Source organism: Theropithecus gelada, chromosome 14 (genome assembly GCF_003255815.1).
Source record: "Theropithecus gelada isolate Dixy chromosome 14, Tgel_1.0, whole genome shotgun sequence".
NCBI lineage: Eukaryota > Metazoa > Chordata > Mammalia > Primates > Cercopithecidae > Theropithecus > Theropithecus gelada.
The window spans coordinates 115929718-115942736 of NC_037682.1; the positions used below are offsets into that span (position 1 = coordinate 115929718).

At 40.9% G+C, this 13019-nt stretch overlaps 1 protein-coding gene and 1 long non-coding RNA gene across 3 annotated transcripts in view; one reads left to right on the forward strand and one right to left on the reverse strand.

Annotated features, from left to right (window-relative positions):
- SIAE (sialic acid acetylesterase) overlaps positions 1–8248 on the reverse strand; it is a 39790-nt gene extending 31542 nt beyond the window's left edge. Inside the window, exons 1-4 of one of the 2 annotated variants that reach the window (XM_025355663.1) lie at positions 8134–8248; positions 7521–7627; positions 7209–7353; positions 1226–1387 (exon numbers count right to left, since the gene is read on the reverse strand). In XM_025355663.1, coding sequence (XP_025211448.1) covers positions 1226–1387; positions 7209–7353; positions 7521–7547 — 334 coding nt within the window. In that variant the 5' untranslated portion in view covers positions 7548–7627; positions 8134–8248. Of the gene's footprint in view, positions 1–1225; positions 1388–5559; positions 5819–7208; positions 7354–7520; positions 7628–8133 lie in introns of those variants that run through there. The other variant, XM_025355665.1, reaches the window with a different exon arrangement.
- Positions 5847–8405, forward strand: LOC112605790. The gene is made up of 3 exons (XR_003115562.1): positions 5847–5889; positions 7189–7369; positions 7616–8405. It is a non-coding gene; the product is annotated as an uncharacterized LOC112605790 (long non-coding RNA).
- Positions 8406–13019: the final 4614 nt, after the last annotated feature.

Below are 13019 nucleotides of genomic sequence, written 5' to 3' on the forward strand. Positions count from 1 at the left end.
TAGTGTTCCAGACCAACCAACCTGCCTGGCATCTCTCCCATGGCCCAGGTACACTCAGGCCTCCATGCCTTTGCCAGGCTATTCTCACTACCTGGTGTGCCCTGCTCACCTCTCAAGATGAGCCTCAGACTACATAATTATCCCTATTCTCTACGAAGCACCTTGTTCTTCCTCACTGTGGTACTTATCACACTTAACACACTATCACACTCAATTGTAACTGCTTACTGTCTTCCTGTCTAACCTGCATGCCTCATTAAGGGAGAGGACATATCTGTTTTACTTATCACTGTATTACCAGTACCTAGCACAATGTCTCAATCATGAGAGCACATGGTAGGCTCTCAATAGATATTTGAATGACTGACTAAATAAGAATAGTAATAGTAACAATCATGACTACTAAAACTTACCCTGCAGTTGTGTGCCAGGCACTGTTACAAGTACTTCACAAGTGTTAATTCATTTAATTCTCACAGTAATCCTGTAGGTATCATGACGATCTCCATTTTACGTATAAACTATGACATGGAGATGTTATATTACAGGTCCAAGATTATTCAGCCATAGAAATGACAGAATCAGGACCTGAAAGCAGTAACTTCCAGAGCTTTAGACTACCAATATGAAGTCTTACATTCTTACATTATGGCACTCTCAGTAAATGATGCTGACTTAGAAATCCAAACAATTGCTGTGGTTTAAAAATAAGAAATGGGATTTACATGGTGCTAGTCTTGGGTTTTAAGATTTTTTTAAGGTAAGAATGTAAGAAGGTAAGAATGTTGTTGGGCAAGAACTACCAGAGTTCTTACCCTCTCCTCCATACTGCCTCTCCTCTATATGTGATTCAGCTCAAATATCATCTTCTGTGGAAACTTTCCCTTACCACCTAGTCTGAGTTCAATGTTTCTCCTCTGTACCCCAAGACATCCCACATGTACCTTCATCATAGCATTCATCACACTGTCCTATATAACTGGGTATCTATTCCCATTATTCCGTAAGTTCCTTGAGAACAGGAACTTTGACTCAGTCTTATTTTTCTTTGTATCCTCAGTGCCCAGCACATGGCAAAATTCAAATAACTTTTATGGATGAATGGACAGACGGATGTACAGACGGATGGATGGATAACGTGAGCTACAGCATTAGCATTCATTTTCAGATAATCCAGCAGGTGGCAGAAGAGGGCAATAGCTGAACAGAAGATGGGCTGCCTTACCTTTCACACTGGTCACTTTCTTCATGATGGTTTCCTGACCTTGGCGCAGGGTCACGGTTACTGCGGCTCCAGGTGTACCGAAGCCCCATATCACTGCTCCAGCGGGCTCCTTCTGCAGCACCATATCATTATTGATGTATGAAGCAAAGCGAAAACCAATACCTAAAAAATTTAGCAAACACTGAGGGGAGCATCACTGGAGAGATACAGCATCAACTGGATCAAGTGAAACAGCAAAGAACATACAGTCTTTATGCACGAGAATTTTAACATACTAAGTCCCTTTAATCGTCTAAAACTAGATCTTCTTCCTCCTAATTAGGCAAGCAACATAACAAGAACAGTTTCCAACAGATGCATCATAGTACACGATGACCACTAAGGGAAACTCCCAGAGCCCAAAGCAACCAACAGACCACAGTCTTCCCTCCCCTTCAGAGCTCTTGATCTGTCTTTGTTCTCAGGCCTGGCCCTAATGCTGGGCTCTCTCCCGCTAAATCATTAAAATGCTCCTTTCATACACCCGATAGATGGTGTTTATGAGAAAAATAAACCACTTCCTTTCCCTGTTTTCCATTACCACGCCCACTCCTAATGGCTGGGAATAAAGCAGCATGCTTCTCTCCAAACAGCCTTCCCTAATCTTTTTCCCCTTCTCTATCTCCCCTTTTCCATGCCACTAATGCCAATTTCCTTCAAATACTGCCCCTTATCACAGTTTTTTGACAAACCAGTGTACTGCATCAAAAATTCTAAATAAGCCCTTATAAATATTCACGACAAGTCAGCATCCTTCTCAGGTAAATTCAAATAAATCAAGACACATAAATAAGGTCAGTGAGAGACAGAAGGTCAACATGTCTGAACAAAAGTCTTCTGTCACAATTTTACCCATTCCACAAGCTAAATTATACTAAAAGGACAAGATAAAGCACACGAGAAACTGGATTCTATTCTAGAGAGTCACTAACAAGACTGAATAAGAACTCGCTTTAACGAGATCGTTCCTATTTTTAACATCCAGCCTATATAGAAGTATTTTATTAATAACAAACATCCATCCAAATTATCTCAGCGTGTTCCTCATCAAAACTTAACAAGGAAAAAAATAAAACAAATTATATCCCAATGTATCTGAATAAAACAGACCCCAATTACCTAAAAGATAATAATTAACAAAATTAAGATCTTTTTAAGCATTTTAAACAAAAATGATAGGCAGAAAAGAGAATCAGAATTAACAAGGCTGACATTTTCCTCCCTGGAAGCTACAAATGATGAGGGCCCCTTCGGCTATACTTAACAGGGCAGCACAGCTAATGGAGTCGCCTACACAGCTCCGTGGCCTATTTATCCTGCTCTTGGAATAACAGGCAAGTCACTAAAAATCTTCAGCTCTCTCTTATGAGCTATATATGATTCAGCTCAAATATCATGAAACCTACTGTGATCATGAAACCTACATGACAATGAAAGATCACCCAGAAGGCCTACTGGGTTGGAGATGCACAGCTACCATGAGCAAAATGCTCTAAGAAAAGAATACAACGCCCCAGAATTGCATAAGCAGGTTGGCAGCCTGCTGGGGGGAAGGGGGAGGCACATGTGTGGGAGGGCCTTGTCTTGGGTAGGTGCTTCATATGGAACCAAAAAAAGGAAAACCACAGACATAAATAAGAGCTAAGTAGAGAGAGGGTGGGGGTAGGGGAATGGCTGCAGCTTGCACATTTGTGTGCAGTCAGTAGCCCATAGGCTAGGGGAAATACCTTTCCAAGTCTGTCTGTTTTCAGCAATATACACTTAATGAACATCTTTGTGAATGACTCTGTGCTGGGCTAAAGAGTTTTAGAGGTGGAAAGGATCTTCATAATCGTAGTATAAACATGTTACTTACTGATCAAGAAGTATAATCATATTACTGATCAAGAAACTGAGACCAAAGGCAGATTAAACAATTTTTTTAAATAGCTTGCATGTTCGTTAGTTAATTCAACAAATATTTATTGATACCTACTATTTTAAGCACTGGGAATATAACGATGACAAAATAATAATAATAACAACAGACAAAAATCCTTGCCCGCAGGGAGCTTCCACTCTACTAGAGACTTTACCTGTGGCAGGCACAGTGCTAAACATACCACAAACATTAATGTCCTTTGGTCTCAAATAACATAGTTTATGACGAAGTTAGAAAACAAGTCACTTGATTCCAAACTTGAAATTCCCTTTTTGCTGAAGTTAGATACTTGCGGCAAACCAAAGAAAAAATCATATTCCTTGTCTTTGTAAAGTTTAAATTCTAAGCTCATTAGAGTAGACAGTGGAACATCAAGGAATTGTACAATGGACAAAAAAAAGAGAGAGAATAAGAGAGCAAGGCTAGTCATTCCTTGTGTCAAACACAAGACACATACATTTAACATTTGATTTTGTTTGTTTGTTTGTTTTTTTGAGACAGAGTCTTGCTCTGTCACCCAGGCTGGAGTGCAGTGGTACGATCTCAGCTCACTGCAACCTCCGCCTCCAGGGTTCAAGTGATTCTCCTGCCTCAGCCTCCTGAGTAGCTGGGATTACAGGCATGTGCCACCACACATGGTTAATTTTTTTTTTGTATCTTTAGTAGAGATGGGGTTTCACCATGTTGGCCAGGCTGGTCTCGAACTCCTGACCTCATGATCCGCCTGCTTTGGCCTCCCAAAGTGCTGGGATTACAGGTGTGAGCCACCATTCCTGGCCAATTTTTCTGTATTTTTAGTAGAGATGAGGTTTCGCCATGTTGGCCAGGCTGGTCTTGAACTTCCGACTCTAAGTGATCTGCCCACCTCAGCCTCCCAAAGTGCTGGGATTAAAAGTGTGAGCCAACATTTGGATTTTTTAGGTCTTCAGTTTTTTCCTTCATTTGGGGCTGGAGTAGAAAAACAGGAATGAGTGTTATGGGGAAAAGACCATCATTAAAAGTGGAATAACACAATTAGGACAGTGGTTGCCTCTGGTGAGGAGTTCCGGAGGCACTGACAAGGAGCACAATGCCAGGCTCAATAGACTGGCAGTGTTCTAGTTCTAAGTTGGGTGCTGATCTCATGGGTGTTCATTTTATTGTGTTATTGCTACATATAATTTTGTACATCTCAAGTATTACATGGTAAACATGGGCACAGGGAGAATGATTTAAAGGAAAAATGTCAGAATATGCAACCAAGTAGAGTACTAATGAATGAAAAATGTGATCAATGTTAATGAAGGTTATGTAACAATACGACCCAAAGGAGGATAAAATACTGACACTAAAATAAACAGCCTTTAACTGAAAATCTAATAAAACATCTTCTCCCTACCTCATAAGATGGATCTCAAAGGTCACTGAGTAGAGATAAGAGTCAGGAAATGGCATACAGAGTGCTAGCATTTTGCACTTTTGTTAGACTCTAAACAATCATTTATGGCCTGCAGTTTGTCTGAATCTAGGTACTTTTCCGGCTGTCAGGTAGAGCAGCGTTCATTTTTCTGCACGCTGTTCTCCTGCCCAAACTTTCATTTCTTAACAGGGATCGCTGGGGTCCACGCTTTGAGAGTTTTTAAAAAGAAAGGAAGAAATCCAACATTATTATCACTTTGCATTATCAGACAGATTGTACCTTCTGCTTTCTCCATACTGTGACCCAGTATCCAGCCTAGGGTATTCGAATGGCAAGATCAAGATCTGACCTGCACAACAGCCAAAGCGAGCCAGCAGCCTCCCTTATGCCACTCACATTATCTCACCACCAATATCTGTAAGCTGCACCAGAAATCAAAACTGAGCCTTAAATAGTCTGAGCTAGTGAGGGGGTTGTATTTCTTAGCCCTAATAACCACTTAAACGAGTAAAATTTAATTCCCCTAAGGAACCCCGCCTGAAGCAAACCCTCCCCAAGGGCACCACTGAGGGGGTAGCGCTGAAATGTTTTGGAAGATTCAGTCACCTGTTTCCAAATATTATCTAACTCGCTTCCCCTCCTTTCCTCCGAGCTCCCCTGCAGTTACTCCAGGACCCCGAAAGCCTCTTTCTGAGCACATTTGGGCCTCCCCACTGAGACAAACCGCACTTTCTTCCTGCGCACAGGCTGCCTGTTAGGAATGGTGAGTGGGGGTGGAGAAAGTGGAGAGGCCGGGGTTCAACCCAGCAGACCCCTGCAGACCGGGCCTAGGTCGGAGACGCGAGCACCTAGCCTAGCTAGGTTCCTTCGTCGACCTTGAGAAAGGGGCGCGGATCCGTGTCCCCCAGGGGACACGGGGTCTCGGAGCCCGCACAGGCTGAGGGGCAGGGGTCCGGCCGAGCCGGGCCGCCTCACCTGCACTTCGGTCGGCCCACAGGATTAATGGCAGCACCAGCCCGAGTACAAGCCCCGGCGCCACCATGCTTGCAAGGATCCGCCCGCCGCTCGGGACTGGGAAGGTGGGCTCCCGGCGGGGGCGGGGCCTGGGCAGGGGCGGGGCCTGGGCGGGGGTGAGGCCGGCTCCACCCTTTTGCAGTCCTCGGAGCCTCCCGCGACCTCAGGACTGGGTCGTGCGCTCCCCTTCTCGGCCGCCGTAGTTTTGTTTTTTTTTTTTAAAGTAAAAACGGTTACCCAGCAACGAGAAAAACAACCGGAACCGGCGGCACCTGCTTGGAGAGAAAGGAGGTGAGGCCGCTTCCCCACTTCCTCTCTGACACCGAGACCTAGCCTTTTCCCTTCGTCTCTTGTACTCTCTCTGCATCCCAGACACATCCTCGGAGCCCTGGGCCGTTTGGAGCCGAGGCAGCCCATTCTGCACGAATCTGAAATCCCATGTCCTCAACGTCTGCCCCCCCCCGCCCGCCCTCCTCTGCCCACATTGGTTCAGAATCTCGCCAGCCCTTTTCACCACCCTAGAATGGTTCGATACCTCTATCTACTGCTCCCTCAGAAAAAGCAAAAGAGAGGAGTCAGGCGTGGTGGCGCGCGACTGTAATCCCAACTGCTCGGGAGGCTGAGGCGGGAGCATCGCTGGAGCCCAGGAGTTCCAGGCCAGAGACACCGTCTCAAAGGAAAAAAAGAAAAAAGCGATGAAACGAGAACCCTCCATAGTCTCATCAAACCGCCTAGTTCTCCCAACCTGCACCCCTACCACGGCTTCCACCTCTATTCCGCATTGACGCACACTCTCACGTTAACAGGCCAGGTCTTTTCATACTCAGCCAGGTTAACAGGCCAGGTCTTTCCATACTCAGCAGCTCAGCCCACTGCTTAGTAGCTACCCTTAATCTGGCCGTTGTATTGCAAGACAGAAAGAGACAGCCTAGTCAAGAAGAAACCGGAAAATATAAGAATTCTAAAACTTTAGAGGCTGGGATTTCAAAATCCTGGCACACAGCCCCATCCCATCCCATCCCTCCCCTCCCTCACACACACGCAGGCACAACCCCATTCCACAGTACAAAGGTGTTCGAAGCATTGTGGGCCATGCTTCAGAAGTGGCAGCAAAGGGAAAGGTTGTGTAACTTCTTCATTCAACAAATTAATTTCTAGAACCAGGACTAATTTCTACTCTTTAAAAAAAAAAAATAGACCTCAAAGAGGGTCTTCTCAGCAATTGATAATGAATTCAATTTAAGTTTTTAACAATCATTCTCTCTAAATTCCTGTGTGATAGCAAAAATTACCCTTACCTTTTGAGAATACAAAGGGTAAAGAGAAAAAGTCATATTGAAAATTATGGGTTTTTTATAGGGTTTAAAAAAAATGATTTGGCCTAGTGAATGGGTCTGTATTTGTATTTTTCTAATCCATAATGGAGATTTCAAAACCCTTTGGAAGAAATAGATGGACTTGGGTTGTGTTAGAGAAAAAAGAATTCAAGTTAAAAAAATGTGGGTCTCAGAAATAATTTGTTGGCATAGTTGTGATTATAAAAGTAAAATCAGATAAATTTAAAGACAGTATTCTTTAATGAATCTTTAGGTTCCATAGGCAGTTCTTACCAAGAAGATGTCGATTCCATTCTCCAACACCCACTACCGAATTCCACAAGGATTTGGGAATCTTCTTGAAGGGCTGACACGCGAGATTCTGAGAGAGCAACCGGACAATATACCAGCTTTTGCAGCAGCCTATTTTGAGAGCCTTCTAGAGAAAAGAGAGAGTAAGCTTTCTAAAATTAGTCATTTTTTAAAATAAGAAACTAAGCATTTGTTTATAGTAAAACTTGCTTAAGACCATCTCCATTCTGCAGAAAGCCTTTATGAGGCAGGGAGTTTCCGTTAACAGTTCTTGCTCTTTGAAACAGTATGTACCTCTTTGATATGTTTTCTTAAATTCATTTCGTATTATCGAAGATTACCAGTTCATTATTCAGACCATCTTCATTGTATTTCTCATGGGCATGCAGTGTGGACGGTAACTGCAAAAGAACATACATTTCTTGGGAGAAATCAGTGGGGGAAAAAAAGATCATATAGTCTACCCTCGTCACGTTCCAGCACACTGTTCTTGTGCATCCCTGGCAGCTGACTATTATTCCTGAAATGAGTATCTGTAGTTTCCTTTCAATTTTGATTCCTTCCATTTGTAAGTATTATAAGTGCTGCAAAAAGAATTCTGCACTCCTTAAATAAACTGATATTCACTGGGGTATATGAAACTGTTCTGCAATAACGGCACAGACAACCTGCTTTGAAAGGCGAACTACCAGCTTGGAAACGTAATTTATATTCTTTATGCTAAATTCCATCCTGCACAGAGACCCAGATCCCCACTAACAATAACTCTTTGGTTGAAAGCCAAAGCAAAATTCCTTCACTCCCATAATAAAATTTATAAATCCCCAACCTTGAAGGTTTATGACTGTCAGGACTTTACCAGTTTGGTACTAAAAACCCATCCTTAGCCAGGCATGGTGGTGCGCACCTTTAGTACCAGCTACTCAGGGGCTGAAGCAAGAGGATCACTTGAGCCCAGGGATTCAAGACAGTAGTGAGCTATGAGTAAACCTGTGAATAGCCACTGCACTCCATCCTGGGCAACACAGTGAGTCCCCTTCCCCACTCCTGTGACCCCCGCCCCAACCCCCGGAAAGCCATTCTTGATTAGAATATCCATTTTGTGTAAATTCTTGTCATCATTGCTTTTTATTACAGTATTCCAACGGAGTGGTAAAGGTGACTAGAAACAGGCACAAGCAAACAAACATTCAATTGTAATCATTTTATAGTGGAAGAAAACCTGGCACAAGGGTGGAATTAAAACAACTCCCATACACACTGCATAGCTCCACCCCTTGCTTTTTATGCCCTGCCCTCACAGAGCTCAAAATCTCTGCCAATTTCCTGAATGTTGCTGGTCTTTTCCATATCCGGTCAGTGGGAATATTTGTTGCACAATCTGAAACTTTAAATATTTTCCACTGAGCACATTTGATAAACTATATGTAGAAGAGGAAAGTTATTAAGAGAAATCATTTGGCAATAGACTTGGGGGCCTATTTGAGGGCAGAGGTAGGAGGAGAGTGAGGATTGAAAAGCTACCTATCAGGCATTATGCTGATTACCTTGGTGACAAAATTGTCTCTACACCAAAGCCCCTTAACACAGAATTTAACCATGTAACAAATCTGCACATGTGTCCCTGGAACCTAAAATAAAATTTGGAAGGGGAAAAAATTATTTGGGAAAAGAGGTGAATTGTAATGAACATTAATTTTATTATAAGATTAACTACAAATTCATGCAGTAAAAGTCTTTAGTCATTTATTTAATTTTAGAACTCAGAAACGTTCCATTATAAAAACATTTGCGTCATTGTTACTGGATCACAATAATTAAAGCAAATAATGATTCAGATTAATGGTCTCAGGACACTAGCTCTCTAATAATGAGTAAAACCATTTGAAAAAATTGTAAGCACCACACCCAATTCCACCCATGTCAACCAAAGGCAAATTATCCAGAAGATGTAAGTATCAGAATTCAGTCTCTTCAAAAAGGAAAAAAAAATAATCACTATGGACTTGTGGCTCAGTCTCCCACACAATGCAAGAATTCCCTTGCCAGCATTCATCATAGGTGGTTACTACTCTTAATTTTTATTTTTGTGACAGGAAACATGTTAGTATATGATTTAAATGGTATTTCAGGTCACTAGGAAAAAGGTGGACTTTTTATTATTTTAAGATAAAGAAGGAAAAAGATAAAATTGGATCAATTTCTTATATCATATACAAGGACAAATTCCAAATTAGTCGAGTATATAAATGTTTTTTAAAAGAAACCATACAGATACTAGAAGGAAACATGGATGAATTTCTCTATAAGAGAAGAAAAAATTTTGCTAGCTAAATTGCTTTAATTGCTTCAAAAATTCGGAAGCAATTAGAGAAAAGATTGTTATAAATTGACAACATAAAAGTAAACTTTTACATGAGAAAAAGCACTGTGAGGAAAACAAAACTACAAAAGACAAAAAATATTTGCAATTTACATCCCAATGGGTTAATAGCCCTAATAAATAAATAGTTTGTAAAAACAGTATGTTATAGGCTTATAGAACCCAATAGAAAATATTGGCAAGAGATATGAGCAAACAATTCACACAAAAATGAACATAAATGGCACTTATGAAAAGATATTCAAACATCCATAGTAACAGAAGTCCAAATCAAAACTACACTGAGCTACCAATAACAACCCCTCCATTACATTGGCAAAGAGCCAACGTACTCTGTAGGCTGTGGGATAATATGCATTATATACATTGCTGGTAGATAAGCAAAATGCCATAACTTCCAGGAGGGGAACTTAGCAATACCTACCAAAATTATATATGTATTTAACCTTTGACCCAGAAGTGCCACTTCTACACTTTTCAGTGCATCATCCTTTGTAGAAACAACCCAAATATCCGTAGGAGGTTGAGTGAACAAACTATAATACATCTACACAACTGAGTTATATATATAGCTGTTTTCAAAAATGAGAAAGACCTCTTGATAATACTATGGATGATCTGTAGAGTGATTTTCAGGATATATTCAGTGAAAACAACAAGATGGGGAAAAGTGTGCTTAGTGTGCTACCATTTTTTTAATACAAACGGGGGGTCTCACAATGTTGTCCAGGCTGGCCTCAAACTCCTGGGCTCAAGTGATGATCCTCCTGCCTCAGCCTCCCAAAGTGCTGGCATAACAGCTGTGAGAAACAACACCTGGCCAGTGTGCTATCATTTAACAAAAGAGATTGATATGAATATATATCTCTGTGTGTGTGTGTGTGTGTGTGTGTGTGTGTGTATTTGCCACAGGGTTTGGCTCTGGCTCTGTCGCCCAGGCTGGAGTGCAGTGGTGTAATTGTGGATCGTGGCTCCACTGCAACCTCCCAGGCTCAAGCAGTCGTCCCACTTCAGCCTCCCAAGTAGCTGGAACTACAGGCATGCACAGACGCGCTGGGCTAATTTTTGTTTTTTGGTTTTTGGTTTTTGGTTTTTGGTTTTTTTTTTTTGGTAGAGACAGGGTTTTGCCATGTTGCCCAGGCTGGTCTTGAACTCCTGAGCTCAAGCATCTGCCAGCCGCCGCCTCCTGAAGTGCTGGGATTACAGGCATGAAGCACCATGCCCAGCTTTGTTTTTATTTTTAAATGGAAAAGTAAATCTTTAAAAACTTAACATTTACCTTTAGGAGAAAGTGAACAGGGTAGATTAGAGAGAACATTATAGAAAATATCTTGATTTTGGAATCATAAAAGTTTACATAGTTATAATTTTAAATTTAAAATTGTTAAGCTACTCGGGAGGCTGAGGCAGGGGAATGGCTTGAACCCGGGAGGCAGAGGTTCCAGTGGGCCGAGATCGCACCACTGCACTCCAGCTTGGCGACAGAGCAAGACTCCGTCTCAAAATAAAAATTGAAAGAAAAAAAAAAAGTAGTTTTTAATTTTTATTTATTTTGAGACGGAGTCTCCCTCTGTCGCCCAGGCTGGAGTGCAATGGTCCGATCTCGGCTCACTGCAAGCTCCGCCTCCTGGATTCATGCCATTCTCCTGCCTCAGCCTCCCGAGTAGCTGGGACTACAGGCACCTGTCACCACACCCAGCTAATTTTTTTTTTTTTTTTTTTTTTTTGTATTTTTAGTAGAGACGGGTTTTCAGCATGTTACGGGTTTTCAGCATGTTAGACAGGATGGTCTCGATCTCCTGACCTCGTGATCCACCCCCCTCGGCCTCCTAAAGTGCTGGGATTACAGTCGTGAGCCACCACACCCAGCCAAGAAAAGCAGTTTCTAAAATGTAAAAGCAAAGTGAAACATATGAGCCTAACTAGTATAGATCGGGTGACATAACCACACAGAAAGGAATTATTTCAAGTGATATTAAAATGGAGCAATTTGACTGTACATGCCTAGTGCATATATCCTAAAAACAAAATGAACTTTAAAAAAAAAAAAAAAACCCTTAAGCTGCTTTCAGTAATCATTGTTAATCATATTATGGTATGGTTATTCTGAAATTATATATTGAATTTATGTATTGTAGAACAAAGCAAGTAAGGAACTAAGCTAGTGTTATTAGGAATAAGATTTTTGGTGTAGGAAAAATAACATACAATTATGAAGATGAAAGAGGTTAATAAAATCTAGTAATCTTAAATTTGAGTTGAAAAATATCAGTGTAACCTCATGTTTTCTCTTTAAAAAATGAAAGAAGTATTTTCTAGCTCTGTACATTAAAGGCCTCAAAAGAATGACCAACCTAGTACCAGTGAGCACCCAGCTTCTAGGTTGTCATCTCTAAATACCATTCCCAGGAATGAGGGCTTCTTGGAGAACAAGCTAATTTCATGAACTTGGCAGGAAATACACAAGATTAGGCTGAACGTCTTGCCATACCAGAAAACAAGGAAGCTATCAAAGGTTGCTAGAGGTGTTTCCAAAGGACTCAGGAACATTTGAGCACCTGAATAAGCTACCACTAGACAAATGTTTAATAATTAGAGCATCAATAAGAATAATATGTGCATTGGATTGAAATGAATCCATTTTCCTAAACATTCATGAATTTGTGATGGTTAAAGAAAAAACTCATTGGTCATCTTGAGAGGATCCTAGGAATCCAACTGATTATTCTGAAAACTGATAAATAAAAGGAAAGAACTAAACCTTTAACCTTTCTTTTCTGTAAGAACTGTTCTTCAGAGTAACGAAACAGTTGATGAGAAAAAGTTTTCTTTAATGAGTACTCCAGAAAATAAAAAAGTATTGATCAAATTAGAGCATTACCATTTCACATCCCCTAAAGAAATGATCTAAGCAAAGATCATCAGGGGGCCGATAAAAATTATAAAAAGAGTAACCAGACATTATAAATTTTATGACAGAATTACACAGCACTACCAATCAAGTATACTTGCAGAAAAAAAATCAAACCATCAAACCTGAATCAGATCAAATCTATACATCTAGCTGCCAGTCTACAGGAAATTCAAAGGCAGAAGAACTTGTTAAAAGCCACCATGGGGATAATCAGAAACATCTGAACTGTGAAAAACTCCAAAGAGAAAATGACCTAATTTCATCAACAAATAAATTGCAAGGAAAGAATAGGGACTGGGGGATCTTCCTTTAAAAGAAATTTAAAAGACATACAAAGGGTTGTGCATGCCCATTTTCGGGGTCCTGATTTGAACCAACAAATAAACAGACAATGGAAGAAATTTGGATAGTTGACTGAATAGTTGAGGATATTAGGGAATTGTTAATATTTTTAGTATTTTGAAGTATGATAATGGTGTTGTGGTTATATTTTAAG